This window comes from Abrus precatorius, unplaced genomic scaffold (assembly GCF_003935025.1).
Source record: "Abrus precatorius isolate BTA unplaced genomic scaffold, Abrus_2018 Scaffold3, whole genome shotgun sequence".
Lineage (NCBI taxonomy): Eukaryota > Viridiplantae > Streptophyta > Magnoliopsida > Fabales > Fabaceae > Abrus > Abrus precatorius.
In genome coordinates, this window is record NW_020874373.1 from 31582161 (window position 1) to 31596645 (window position 14485).

At 32.2% G+C, this 14485-nt stretch overlaps 2 protein-coding genes across 2 annotated transcripts; both read right to left on the reverse strand.

Moving 5' to 3' along the window:
* Window positions 1–15: 15 nt before the first annotated feature.
* On the reverse strand, window positions 16–9578 carry LOC113862694. Its single transcript, XM_027495821.1, has 14 exons — window positions 9312–9578; window positions 8541–8599; window positions 8174–8291; window positions 7368–7441; window positions 6163–6231; window positions 4671–5261; window positions 3470–4005; window positions 3198–3262; window positions 3027–3106; window positions 2787–2891; window positions 2307–2446; window positions 2084–2212; window positions 580–732; window positions 16–481 (listed from the first exon to the last, which is right to left on the reverse strand). Exons 1-14 carry the CDS (start codon window positions 9499–9501, stop codon window positions 343–345), a joined length of 2448 nt encoding a protein of 815 aa, XP_027351622.1. The 5' UTR covers window positions 9502–9578; the 3' UTR covers window positions 16–342.
* A 2549-nt stretch (window positions 9579–12127) lies between these two features.
* On the reverse strand, window positions 12128–14127 carry LOC113862490 (delta-like protein C). Its single transcript, XM_027495575.1, has 4 exons — window positions 13943–14127; window positions 13122–13399; window positions 12664–12725; window positions 12128–12382 (listed from the first exon to the last, which is right to left on the reverse strand). The coding sequence occupies exons 1-4, from the start codon at window positions 14125–14127 to the stop codon at window positions 12176–12178; spliced, it is 732 nt and encodes a 243-aa protein (XP_027351376.1). The 3' UTR covers window positions 12128–12175.
* Between the last annotated feature and the right edge of the window lie 358 nt (window positions 14128–14485).

The window sequence follows — 14485 nt, forward strand, 5'->3', positions numbered from 1 at the left end:
TAAACAAAACCCCTTTTACCTTATGTCAAAAAGTAATCCATAGATTGATTATTTTATCCTAGAGACAATCTTAGCAAAAGTACCCTATAAAGAATGGAAGAAACAAACATTAAGCTGAAAAGAATTTACAAGAGAAAGCTTTGCTTGATCATTGTTATTGGCCTCAGAATTCACTGCTAGGATGATATCTTACTCAAGTCAGGAGCCATATCTATTCCTCCTATTCAATAAAGGTAGCTTCACATTATTGTGCACCTTCACATGAACTCACCTCAAACAAAAAATATTAAAATCCAATCAAACTCCCTCCCCTTTTTACACCCACTTATTCAATTTTTTTTCCTAACCACTTCTTGGAAGTGAATCCTGACGAGTCATTTCATAGTTTCCATTTGTAGAAAGCTGATTGTCACTATCCACATTATTTACTTTAGAACAAAGGAAGAAGAAGGAAGATGTGTATATTGTAATGTGCCAAAAGCTGTAAACATTTCAGAGAGAGCAAACATGAGATATAGAGAACAGAAAGAGAGAGAAAAAAACAAAGAGAATAGAAGAGTAGTAGTAGTATTGTAATACCTATGCCAAAACCAGTAGGTTTCACTGGTTTCAAGTGTCCAGCTTATTGCTGCCATGGCCAATGCAGCAAAACCAACCAAGGCAAAAGGCCAGCGGTACCGTCTCAGAAGTGTCTTGACAACATTATAGAGCCACCTCTTTACAGTTTGGAAACTGCAGGGAGAAATCATCAGTAACCCTGATTTTGTTACATTTAGACACAACTTCATCAGCAATCATGAGTTAATCTTCAAGCACATGCAAGTTTAACATAAAAGTATAAATCTGTGATCAAGCAATGAATACAGTATATGAATATTACCACCTCCAAGATAACTAATAGGATTAACCCAAATGAGATTTAAGATGGTCATGGAGGAATCTGTTAAAGAATCATCTTCAACCCTTATGATCATCTTCCATGTTCCTTAAAAGAAAAAAAGCTACTTCCAAGGAATAATTACCTACTTTTCAGATCTTTAAGCACCAATCTCCAAGACAACCGGTAGCCTATGTGATGGACTTTGGCATAAGAATAAAAATATGATGAGGATTAGGAATTATGGGATCTATTTGTGCTAATTGGGATCTTCATATTGGGTAAGGTCAAGGACCTTCTCTAGTAAAAGTTTAGGTTCTTAGATGAAAACTCATGAATCGCTTTATTACATTACATCCCTAAAATGGTCTGTCACACAAGAGCCCTTTGGGCTTGAAGCATGAATATTACACAATCCCATTTTTATCATGTGTTGAAAGTCAGCTCTTATTTAGAAGAATAGGGATGGAAAGGGTTAAACTCTATCACTTTGTCATAAAGACTTCGATACCATGTCAAGAACAAATTCCCTTAAAAAGCTTCAACTGGAAAGGAAGGCAACTGAACGGCTTTATTGCATCTCTAACAGAGATATTCAGTATTTTGGAGTTATTTGTGTTTTTTAAATTACCTGGGGATCTTTTTAGTAATTTAAGATTGCTTGGTTGTCAAGCTGAATTGTCCTATTAAGGACTACCGTATGTTGAGTTCTCTTCCCTTTCTTCCAATCAGTTCCATATTATTCATGCACTGGATCCTGACCATGAACTGAATATAAGGAAATAATGGACCTCAGGAATTATACCGAAGTACTCTTTAAGAAATGGATCTAGTGGGACTTGATCCAACAGTAACATCATGACATAAATGCTCTATTATCATGTTGGCAATTTACATAAAAACAATTGCACAAATATGAGCCCTGAAACAGATATCGATGATCCAAAGCACAACATGAAAACAAACTGAGGAGGAGTAAAGATTTTGGATGAGAGACATCGTTAATCACTCTTTCAATTGATATTCCTAAAATGGTAATATCTTCACCAAGTATTACAATGGAAAATCATGAATAGGCAGTGACTGCATGAAAAATAAGAAAAAATGAAAATAACGCATTGTGACACTAATTGCAACTATGTTTCCAGTAAACCAATATTACAGTGTACTCAAAACAAATTTACTATCAAAGAACAGAGAACATACCAGTGAGAGATATTAAGAGAGACTCCTATTGGAAAGGAAAGGGACCTATATTTTGTTGAGATCTCTATCAACCATCCAATAAGGAGACCAAGAGCACCAATCACAATCACAAGAACAACATTGGAAGACCTGGATAACTCAGCAAAGATAAATATGAAAAAACTTCAACCTTTAATGGGGTGTGTGTGTGTGTGTAAATTGTCAGTCTACTAGTTCATGTTACCTGGTTGCTTTTGTAGCAGCCATAAGGGCAGTAAGGATAGCAATAGCTGTGTGGATTGCTCTCTTAAACACTTCATCAATGGTAGCTAGATAAAGAAAAGTGCTAATCACAGCCACGAAAGAGAGCCAGAAGTCCATGAACTGAAACATTGATATGTAAAGCCATTGTAAATTGTCAAAAGAATAAATATAACCATTTTTTGTCAGTGTATTTATGGTCACACTATCCTTGAGGAAATCAAACTTTTGCTTCTCATCTAAGCATGTAATATACATGTTAAATATGATTGATGCCAAGGCTTATGCTTCCATCGCATATTTCATTGCATTAGGACACAAATTCCATTAGATAGTCAAATTACAGAGGTTTATTTAAGTTTGGAATACCTATGCCAGTGGCATAACATTTTCTAGTTCCAAAAATTTCTCTTTATATATTATCAGAAAGAGTAAAAGGGAATCCTGGAGGCAGAGTTTTAACCTGTAAGACATTATAGTTCAATGCACACCAGGTACCTACATCACATGCATGATATAGTCCACTTGAAATTCCACTGGATGTGTATAAAACCCATTCTGCTAATGCCTGCATAAAGGAAATTATTTATGGGTTTTGTACCATGGAAAAAGGGAAATTATGGGTTCTATGTCAACAAAAAAAATCTATTTAATGAGATAATAAGAGTTACCAAGAGTAACAATTGTAAAGGGAAGGAACCACCTTCTGCCGAAGAGCCCAATAGGCAGGAAGTATGGCTGCAGCATTTGATATAATAAGAAAAATTGATTGCCGGACATGCCCTATTCAAATTTTCAATAACTGGATTATGAAATTTGCACACCAAATAGGAAAAGTGAACCAACTTTATGGATATAAAAAGTGAACTGTCACCTTGATGTGTTACAATTTCAATGCTACAGTCAAAGCCCCCATGGTTTCGATCACAAGAGCAGAAGCTGAGACCAAAAGGTAAACATTTAAAATGGTAAATTCCTTGATAAATTGAGGAACAAATGCAAAACATGCAATCTGGAAACTCCACAATATGGCATCTGATTTTTTTTTAATGAGCCAATCATTACCAAGAATTTTCAAGGGCTTAAAGAAAAAAAATGATAAACACAACTGATAAATTAAGAACAAGCTAAGAGCATAAGATAGACCTGTATGATGTCAATTCACTGGCATCAAAAGAAAATTTGCATTCTCCATGAGAAGAACATCGTTTTGGGCATCGTTCAAGTGAAAGAGACATGATAGTTTGCCCTTTTGCAGAATCACTGCTGGTATTAAGATGTCTTACACCAAAACCCCAAGTTCCTTCTCTAGCATACATAATATAAAAATTAACCTTCTCATCACTTGAATCATATAGCGTGAAAAACATAGATGGGTCACTTCTATTTGTCTTGTTAGCATAATAATAGTCCCAGATATCAAGTGATGGTAATCCACCAAATCTAGCATAAACTTCATAACTGATCTTCACATCTGATGATAGCTGTATGTGAAGATTTCCTCCAGCTGCACCACGAGGAATATCCAAAAGAAAGTAAGTCCAAATGTTATCAGGTTCTCCAATGTATGATGAGTTTCTTATAAGTGACTCGAGAGGGAAATTGGCAGAATCATAAGATGCTCCTCCACCAACTGGTAAATAATATGATTCAAAAGGGGTTGAACCTTTTCTTAGAAATGTCTGCAGGCAATCATTCTCATCTTGTCAATAATTTATTCCAGTGTAAATATTTTCAAGCATCAAGATATAGAACTGATTCTACCAATAAGTGTTCTTAAACTAAAACTCAACGTCAACAAACTAAGAGAAATACTATTTCAGTATCCTGTTGGATAGCACTTCCTTAGTTAAAAACATCTATAATTTAATTTCTGAGCAATATTAGTATCCTTAACAAAAGCCCATTTTTTCAGCATAAGGCATAAAAGATTTTAAATCTCAGGCACCTGTAAAGATTTAGAAGCCAATAAGCAAACTGCTAAGGGACAAGCAGCACATGTATAATAATGCTTTCACTGTGACAGTGATAAACACATTCCTATTCCTGCATGCTACATTCATCTCGATGATCGTATATATTAGATGTTATCAGAGCGATAATTTGCTAACAGAAAGTTGATATTAATATTTTTATTTTTTTTACATTTGTACTGCATGAGATATGACATTTGATCATATCCTGATTCTACCAATAAAATTAGTAAACCTTAAATGGAGTTTGGTTAGTCCAAGGAATATAAGACCAACACAATTTAGAGTCCATTATCATATTTATAAAGAAAGCACTTAAGGTGACAGCATGAAAAGACAATAGAGGCAGAGACACATTGTGCAAAGAATAATACCTGAAGCAAGTAGCTATCCATCGTACAATTTGGTCCAGCTTTCCCAGGTAGGCACTGAAGCACTTGAGATTCCACTGAATAGCAAACTCTTACATTGTTATCATGAGTCTTTGTAAGATTGACTAGAACTATACTAAGGTACCAACGACCAATTAATGGTGAATGAATAACAAGGGGTTTTTTATTTAAATCAACAGAATAATCATGTAAAGTTGCTGAAGGCATTGCACCATGGCGAACAAAACAAACTAAACTAAAATCATTTGCACCAGAAATGTTATTTGATGATGTAACATTGAATCTGACATTTGTTGCAGTAATGGTAAATTCTTCTGCCACATTCATTATCTCCAAGGAGAAGAAGGTTGGTACACCTTCATGAACACACAGAGTTTCAAAATTACTTTTGCAGGTCATTGGATTTTCCAACGTTGACTTGTTCACAGTAGCCTCCAAAGCATTATTGATATTAGATGCTGTGCATGAAAGTGGATAAACTGTACTGTTACAGAAATCCCCCCTCCTTATTGAGATTGTGCACGCTTCCACACTTACATTGGCAATGAAAGAGTACGATGGACCTCGAATAATCTGCAGAGACAGAGAAGTGAGTGTTTGTTCATCAATATATGGCTACTGCATCAAGACCTTCCTGCGAGAGATAGAATGAGTCAAATGGAACTGTCAAGGATATTACAGATTGTATCCAATCTCATATCCTAGATTGAAATACTGTACAGCCAGTGTACTTCTCCACTTTTACATATAGTAATCTACTCTCTTTGCTTTAAAACCCATTTTTTATGTTTTTGAAATCTGAATTTTTCCATTAGCATTAAAATAAATAAAGTAGATTACTATATAGAAATGATGAGTTACACAAGGTTTACTGAAAAATCTTTCATCTGAATGACATAATTAAATTTGGTTGCCAAGTCCTCTGTGTATCTAAGAAACCCCCTTACGAAAAAATCATGAGTATACATCAACATTGAAGCATGGAAATTATCCTATCCCAAAGAAGATTCATTAGAAGAAAAGAAGTTATTGGCAGAAAATTCTATTATAATGACAACCAAAAAAAATTGACAATTTTTTTTGGCCAAACAGTTAGCTAACATTTAGTATCATTTGCAGAAAACTTCAATCATGGACTGAATTGTGTATTTATTAATAATATTATTATTTTAGAAGATTTCAATCACAATATTATTTATTAGAACTATAAAAGTTGTCAAAAAAATTTAGAATGGAAGGGTAAAAGTAATGACAAATCACCAAAATCAGGATTCAAAAAGAACAATTCTATTTAGTTATGCACATTAATGTAAAAAGGTCGTAACTGCACCAACATAATAGCTCCCCTTCAGCATAGGAATGTATTTAAAATACAACACATAAAGGATAACAAACTCTTCCAATAAGTAATGAAACGTACTTTAAATTTCAAATTTCTATTGGATAAAAGTAATATTTGCATAATAAACCTTACCATCTTTGATTGTGTCCTTGTAGGTCCAATGCCATTGAAAAGACCAATATACCAAACACCTGGAGATATCTGAACAATAATCTGTTATGTTTACTGTCTAAGATATCATAAAAAGAACAAAAGAAAAATCACTTGTGAACTAACCCTTCTCCACTAGTAATACAGGTTTTGGATGAAAAAGAAAAACTAATCTTGTGTCATCATCTAATACTTAGACATTTAGGAGGGTTGGTCCTTGACATGGGTAGTCTTTGGCCTATCCTTTTTAAGGCTTCTCTTCATAGAAGTTCAAAAAATATAAGTAAATTCTCCAAATGAAGAAAAAAAAAAAAAAGAGAAAATACAAGGAGCTTCTACAGAAGTTAATTGGAAGAACTTTCTGCTCCTCTACAGAAGCCACTGCGTCAAACAACTACTGCACGCTCTGCACATCAGACCATGACATTACCAAATAGCCAAATCCATTATGTTGGACTACTTCACGTCAGACCATGACACTGGCAACATCATGCACAATGGTGCATGTGAGCTGTCAAACCGAAGCTCATAAGTCATGCAAACTGCTCTACCAACAAAAACCATGTCACTACTCCATCACAAATCTTCTATTGTGTCTCTCCCATCCCCCTATCCGTGCAATATGGTCTCCCCCCTTTAGATGAAGATAGGGACAAGTTTTTAGTCTTTCTTTTTTCAATTTATTTCCATTTTTGAAAAAGTCACTTTTAAACAAAAAATATCATAAAATTATGAAACAATTTTAGTTCTACTTCTGAAGGTATTATTTTTAAATCTAACTTTAGACTAGCTTTTAAGACTTCAAATAAATGTTGAAAAAAGTTAGGCCCAAAGCTTCCATGATATCAAAGCCAATATGACCAAGTGGTCTGAAGTTTTAGTTGAGTTGCTCCTATTCATCATAATTAAATTTCAACTTTAGCAAAAGGAAGAGTGGGTCTGTACATTGTCTTCACTTCAAGTCCAATGGGATCTAGCATGAGGGGCATGTCAAAGATATAAAACTAATTTTGTGTGTTCACCTAGCAGGTTAAGCTTTTAAGGGAGTTGATCCTTGACAAAAGGAATTTCAATATTAAGTCAGGTATTTCTATGTAAGCATAAGGAGAGACTGCACAAGAAGGAAGCGCATACCAGTAAAAACAAATGAAAAATACTGCTTCAAATAAAAAGAACTATAACAATACCTGATTGTTTGACAGTTTCATGGTAATATTTTTCTGCATAGGAAAGCACTGCTCCACATCTAGACCATTTATCCCTAAAAGAAATAGGGAATAAAGAGCAATCATAATAAGACAAAGGCACTATAAATTCAAAACAAATTGTCTCTTCTTTCATGTCAAGAGAGGAGATAGAGAATGAGGGGGAGAACAAGTGAATCGGGAACTAAAACCTTCTGTCTCCCTTTCTTGTCCCTGTTGAATAATGACAATTCAGTGGGAAAAATATTTCCCTTAAATGGCAATACCTTCTTGTCTAGTTGTCAGTTTTTTAATGAGTTGTCCATAACATACAAAAGGAAGGGAAGGAAAGGGATATAAGGTTTGAATCCATGAATTTGTAGTGTCAATGTGATTCAAAACAGAGTATAACAATGGGCAATGAAGAAACATTGCACATTCATGAGTTCTGTATCGTCTATTACATGATATGTTGATAACCAAAGAAACAATCACAGTAGAGCTCCAAATGTGATTGTTTCTTTTTATCACATAGATGCTATCATTCTAAGGTGAATCAAGACAAGAACCTGCTCCTTTAAAAATTTTGACACCAATTTAATAAATACTGGGAATTTGGTGGAGCTCCAACAGTTCAATCGTGTTAATAGATTATAGAATATACTAAAATGCACTTTTTATTTTACTTCATAAAATGATTTATAAATATTTCCTAGAGAAAAATTTAAGACAGAATTTATGTTCTTGAACTTCAATTTTAAAAGACAGTATAATTAACTTCAGTTTAATTTATTAAGATGGTCCCCTACCTGAGATGGCTGAATCTTTAAGAGAGGTGTTTAAGGCATCCGGCAGTGGAGGACTTCCATCTCTAAAGCATATTATCGGCAATGTGCTCATTGGAACTCTCTCAATTTTTGAGACATCCTGAAAACAATGTATATATGAAGTATGAACAAATGAGGAAAGTAAATAAACCAGGAGCCAATTAAAACAAAAGATGACATCACTGACGTGGACTTCTTGTGTTGCACCACCAACAGTGACAATTTAAAAGTTACATAAACAAGAGATATCAAGATAGAAGACTATGAAATAATTCAAAGGCAAAAGCCATCATATAAATGCTATCATTCTAAGGTGATCCTATCTGCAAAGAAATATGGGTATACTTACAAGGTCTACATCAGAGTTCAATGCTACAGACATTGCAGAAAACCATGGCGGCAAGTCAACTGGAGCAATGGAAAACATGAAGAGACAAGTAAGATCATCCATAAGTTATTAAGTCCGTAAATATCAGAAAAAAGGGTTTTTTTATTTTCAAAATAAAATCTTCAATAGTTTCTCAAAACAACAGAACATGACCATATAACTAATTGAATCACCAAAGCATAACAATTAGCTTCTTCACTAATACTATTTCACCACTGAATCCACCTGAAACTTAGCAAAAGTAAATGGCACGAAAGCTGATTATTATTATCCATGTCTTGCTCATATAAGGATAGTAGTTAAATGCAACAAATTCAAAGGATCACAAATTAGAGGACAAATGACAAACAGCCAATCAAATAAGATTATGGTTCCTCCAGTGTTATGTTATAAGGCTACACTGATAAAACATTGCCATATGATCTGTTTATGCACTTTGCAATTTCAATCAGAACGATTAACAGAGAGCATATTACTCACACAAAGTTAATAAAACCAACTCCATGATAAAAAAAAATAGCGTTACGTTGTTGCCTCTATCCTAGATTTCCCTTAAGAGGGTTGGTTTAATTCTTAATTCTCACCTTACCCTATATATATATATATATATAACAGACCAATTGTATAATCCTGGAGACTCAACAAGACGAGATCAAAGGAAGACATAGAGATAGATAGATATATATATAGAGAGAGAGAGAGAGATTATTCTCAATAAATTGGATAACACACCTCTGATATAGCGCAAATCAAAGGGCCTGAGCCTAGTCTCAGGGTAGCTGAAGCTTGAAACAGTAAAGGTTTCACCTTCAACTGTGCCCACTTCATCATTTGCAGAGAAAAGGCCAAAGGAATAAAAAAAGAGTACCAAAACACTGAGAACCGAAATGGGATGAAGCCAGGAAATCAAATTGAAAGCCATTTTTCTATCACTGTTATTGTGATTTTGAGGCGATTCTCAGATCATGGAGATGGTGAAGAGTGAGTGACGCAAATGGGTATTAGAGGATTAATCAAATAATAATAGGAAATCTTTGTCAGTGAAGATGCGGTTAAGACAACTTAGAGAGAGAGAGAGAGAAAGTGAGAATTATGAGTTCAGTAGTTAAATACTAGAGTATTATCTCATAATTGACACAAAATCTATGATACGATGATGCTTTTTACTTGCTTAGGACTGTGTTGACTCTTGTTCGGTTGACTTGCTTACAAGGCATTGGACCATTAATCTTCGTGGTTTGGAATATTGGGAACAAAAACAATTTTCTCATGTCAAACACAAAAAAATATATCAACATATTAGAGAGAGAACAAAATTACAAATAAATTATTTTATAACATTTTTTATTACAAATAATTAATTTTCTAATAATTTTTAAAAAATAAAATATGCCATTTTTAATTTTAATAATTTAAATTTTTGAAATATTTTTATAATTTTAAATGTTTTATAGTTTTTAATATTTAAATTACTTATAAAATTTATAAATTTTGAATAAACTTCTTAATAAATACTTAAAAGAGTAAAAAATTTAATAAAATAAATCAAAATCTTTTACTAAATAAAATTTAAATTATATTTTTCTATTTTTTAAATTTTTTATTTGAATTCTCTAAAACTTGAAAAAAAATATTATTTTTAACTTATAAAAAATTTTATGCTTAATTTAGATTAATTTCTCAATAATTAATATTTATTAGAGTTAGAAAATAACTTATAAAATGAAAAAAAATTCTCTCATAAGTTAAAAATAACTTATATTTTTTTACTTTTAGAAGTTAATTTACTTTTATAAAATTTAAATATTATATATAATTGTTAATTTGTAAAAATAATTTTTATTTTATATTATTTTTATAATAATTTATGTAGAAGTTTCTTTAAACTTAACTTATTATTATTTTTTATATTAATTTTGTTCTTTTATAAAAATTTACTGAAATTAAACCTAAAACCATCATTATTTTTTTTAAGACCAAAAGAGGAAGAACTTCAAAAAATGAAATGATACTTTAGTCATATGCAGTAACTCGGATGCCCAACACATGATTTGTTTTCCTTTGTAATCTTTAAAAAAAAAAGAGCTTCCTTAATGTCAACACTTGATTAGTTAGACTTATTAAAAGTTAGAATCCATTTTTATGATGTATTTTTACCTTATTCCACCTTTTGAGATGAAAACATAACAGCCAAAAAAAAAAAACGATTTTGATAATTTAAAATAAGGATGATACTTGAAGTTATCATATTCATATTTCTTATGTTATTTTGTTTTTTTTCACTTAATATAAATTTTTATATTACTTTCTTTCCCTCCGTCTCAACTTTTGTTATTAGAAAAATGCTTATAATCAATGTAAGGAAGGAAATTTAATAAATTAAAGTAGCAAAGAGCCACATACAATGAGTTTTTCACATAGATCAAATAATTTATAAAAAAATTGTGATAAAGATTCATGACCCCGAACTTTGTGTCAAAGAAATAGTGAACATAGTTTGTATATGTTTAAATTTTAAACTAAAATATATATAAACAAGAAAAATATACATGAAATATATGACTTTAATGTTTTTATTATTATTAAAGGATTCTTTTTTATTCTGTCAAACTATGAAATTCTGATCAAATTCATGCAATTTTTTTCGACTTATATAGCAACATCGTTTGTTTTCATAATTCTTTTTATTTATATGCAGTAACATAAAAAATCTTTAGACAAGAAATCTTAATAGAAAAAAAGCAAATGTGTCAAATTTATTCTCCCCAGTTATATTCCTTTGATGAGTTTATGTTAAGAATATTTGATAATTTCACTCCAAAAAGATGTTAATTGTGATACATGGCAATAACAATTTCTACAACCTTCCTCCGTTTGTCTTTTAAGGTAAATAGTTTGCCCCTAAACTTTACAATTCCGGCTAAAAAATTTTACTTCCAACCACAAAGCATTTATTAAAGATAAATGAATTTGTAATAGCCTTGTGAGTCTAATTTTTTTCTTATGAATAATGGTAGAAATACCATAGAAGTTTAACCCCAAAAAAATTTATTGTATAAACCTAAAATACAAATAATTTTACTCATCGTAATTACTCAATTTCTGAACGTCAAACAATCTCCATGAAAAGGGATGTTTACCAAATAAAACTTTAGATGAATTTAAGGATACTTAATTCAGATAATTATCTGTATATGTTTACCAAAATGTCACTAGGTAGCAAATTTTTCTTTTCAATCTCCTTTCATACAGATTCACTCCACTTCTTTGGACTTTGAATGTTAATATTTTCTCTTACTAATGTTCGTCTTTATTTTATTTCAGATTGTAATTTGAACCAAATTTCCTCGAATGGAAAGTGTCAATTAACGATCTTTAGGACAAGACAATTTAAACCCTGCCTTTTCTGGTCTAAGATCCACGGCAGCTAATGTGCTTGTATGCCATTTTTTCATTAAGCACAATCATATAATAGTTAGTACTCAATATTACAAAATAAAACTCTAGTCCGAATGAGACCTTATGAAAACTAGACAAAAAAACACTACTTGGGCTACGAATCCTAAAATGTTCATATGCTGAAAAGGATTTGCCAACTAAATGTGTGAGATATCACCATGCACCCTCTCAGGTACAATGTTGTGGCTTTCATCATCTTCATCATCATCTAAAATATCCTGCATTTCAGATAATTGCTGGAACTTAATTGCATCTTTCTTTTTCTTGCTGAATAGTTTCTTTCCATAAATGGCACCAGCAGCAGCTGCTCCCACTGAAGAAACTGCCAAGACAACCAGTGTTCTCTGTACTTGACAATGCCACATGGTCATCAAATTGCAAAATGGGATAAGGACAATGGAAAATATTAACAGTGCATGTTTGGTTTTGCTTATTTTGGAGAAATAATCACATTTTTTCAACTTTTTGAAAAATAAACGGTTATTTCTTTAGATTTAAGCTAAACCAAACAAGCTATTAATGAATTTTATATGAATTTCACTCTGCCAGAAAAAGTATTTATAAGTCTAATGCCATGATTTATTTAAGAACAATTTGATCTGACGAAAACTTGTATCATACTCACATTGCTGTCACTGCTGCTGCTTACTTTGGGCAATTCGGTGCCAGTTGAATTTGAGTAAAAATCTGCGTAGAATCTCATTGGTAAGTCTACAAGTTCTCTATTTCAGTGGTTTTGTGCCTCGTTCTTTCAAAATGCAATTTAGCTCAAATACTTATAATCATGAGTTTATGTGGTTAAGATTGTTCAAAGCCAAAGTGTACTTTTGTTCAATGCCATAAACATAATTTAAAAACTCTTGCATGTTTGTATGAGTGTATAAATAAAATAAATTACTGGATCCAAATAAATAAAGGAATGCTTTGGCAAGACTTGCAAGAGTTACTATTCAAGTTATTTCAAATGGTTAAACATGCTTTTAGAAAAACAAGAAGTTAAGAGTTTAGGCATATATCATATAATCCTCATCTCAACAGCATCAAAACTGTGTTGTGACTTGTGAAAGGAAAAAAGGAGAGAACCTGCTGATGTGGTTGGAAGAGAGCAATCAGCACTGCCTTTCCATTCAAGTGGACACTGACAAACATCACCTGCTTCAGCCAAGCATTCAGCATTATGGAAACAGAAAGTCTGACCACAGGGTGCTCCAGACTGCTCACAATGTTCTCCAGCAAATCCGCGGCGACATTTGCAGTAGTACTTTTCTCCTTGAACAATCTCCTCGCAATTTGCCCCATTTTCACACCAGAAGGAGTTTGTCCCATCACACATGATCATTTCTTCATCACAAAACTTACCCCTATAGCCTCAAGACACAATCTCATTCAGAAAGTTGACGAAAACAATATTGAATAACAGAGAATGCTGTCAAGTCCCTTTAGAACACTGGATAAGGAATCAAAAATGGAAAATTGTTACTTATTCCCTTGTGATTTCCAGTGCAATTCCGTCATGATTTTTAAAAAAACTTTGTAGTTATTAATTCTTTAACCAATGTTCTTAAGAGTCTAGTTAGCAAGATCCTTGAATTAAAAACACTAATACTAATATAGGATTCAGGACATGATATATAATATGATTATGGAAAGCAAAATTGGAAAAAAAATCATTTATTTTTCAAAAAGTAAGAGTTTGTTTGTATTAAAAACAGTTTTCTCTTTTTAAAAATAAAATATAATACAATTTGTATTATCTTTCATTTTTAAAAAGAGAAAAATGTTTTTAAGAAATGATGAAAATAATGAGAATTGAGAAATGACATTTATTGCTTTTAGAAACCGAGTATGAATGGTTGGAAGAATGAATAGTTGAATTAAGTTTCGAGATTTGATGTGTTTTTTACCCGAGAAAAGATCGATCACCCTCTAAGATGGTGGAAGAATTAGGGAGGTTGCAAATGCAAGCACCATTGCTGTTGCACAACCCAGTTTTGCAGCGATCATCTTCACATTCCAAGGAATACACATGCAATGATCCCAAAAGCAATGAAACTGCAACTATTTGACATATTCCTCTTGTGATTGACATTTCAAGATTCTCTTTTGGAGAGGGTGGTATTTGGTATTTGAGAGTTAGTAGTTTTCCTTCACTTTTTCTTTCATGTTTTATGTGATACAATGTTTAAGATCAGTGAGAGAGTTACTTAATATTCAAGCAAAGGTAAGAAAGAGTGTGGTGGGTTGGTAGTGACTAGTGAGCTCAAACTTCAAAACAAGGGAATTTAAAGTTTAGTTTACCAATATTGGGCTTCATAATTTCCTTAATTCTTGAAGAATAATGTCAGAACATGGAATTTTCAAGGTCAACAATGGTATTTCTGACATTTAGGTTCACATGTGGTGTTTATTAAGAAGTCAAACGAGGTTGTGTTCTACTTTATTATGAA

Bases quoted from the DNA above. Each gene is read 5' to 3' on its own strand.
- LOC113862694 (XM_027495821.1), bottom strand. From the start codon at position 9,501: ATGGCTTTCAATTTGATTTCCTGGCTTCATCCCATTTCGGTTCTCAGT. The intron at 7,442-8,173 runs GTAGGGGACCAT...TATTTCTTTTAG, and splicing joins TAAAGATTCAGCCATCTCAG to GGATAAATGGTCTAGATGTG. The intron at 6,232-7,367 runs GTATTGTTATAG...ATTATTGTTCAG, and splicing joins TGAAACTGTCAAACAATCAG to ATATCTCCAGGTGTTTGGTA.
- LOC113862490 (XM_027495575.1), bottom strand. From the start codon at position 14,127: ATGTCAATCACAAGAGGAATATGTCAAATAGTTGCAGTTTCATTGCTT. The intron at 12,726-13,121 runs GTTCTCTCCTTT...GATTCTACGCAG, and splicing joins TCTTCCAACCACATCAGCAG to ATTTTTACTCAAATTCAACT. The intron at 12,383-12,663 runs GTGAGTATGATA...TGTCAAGTACAG, and splicing joins GCAGCAGCAGTGACAGCAAT to AGAACACTGGTTGTCTTGGC.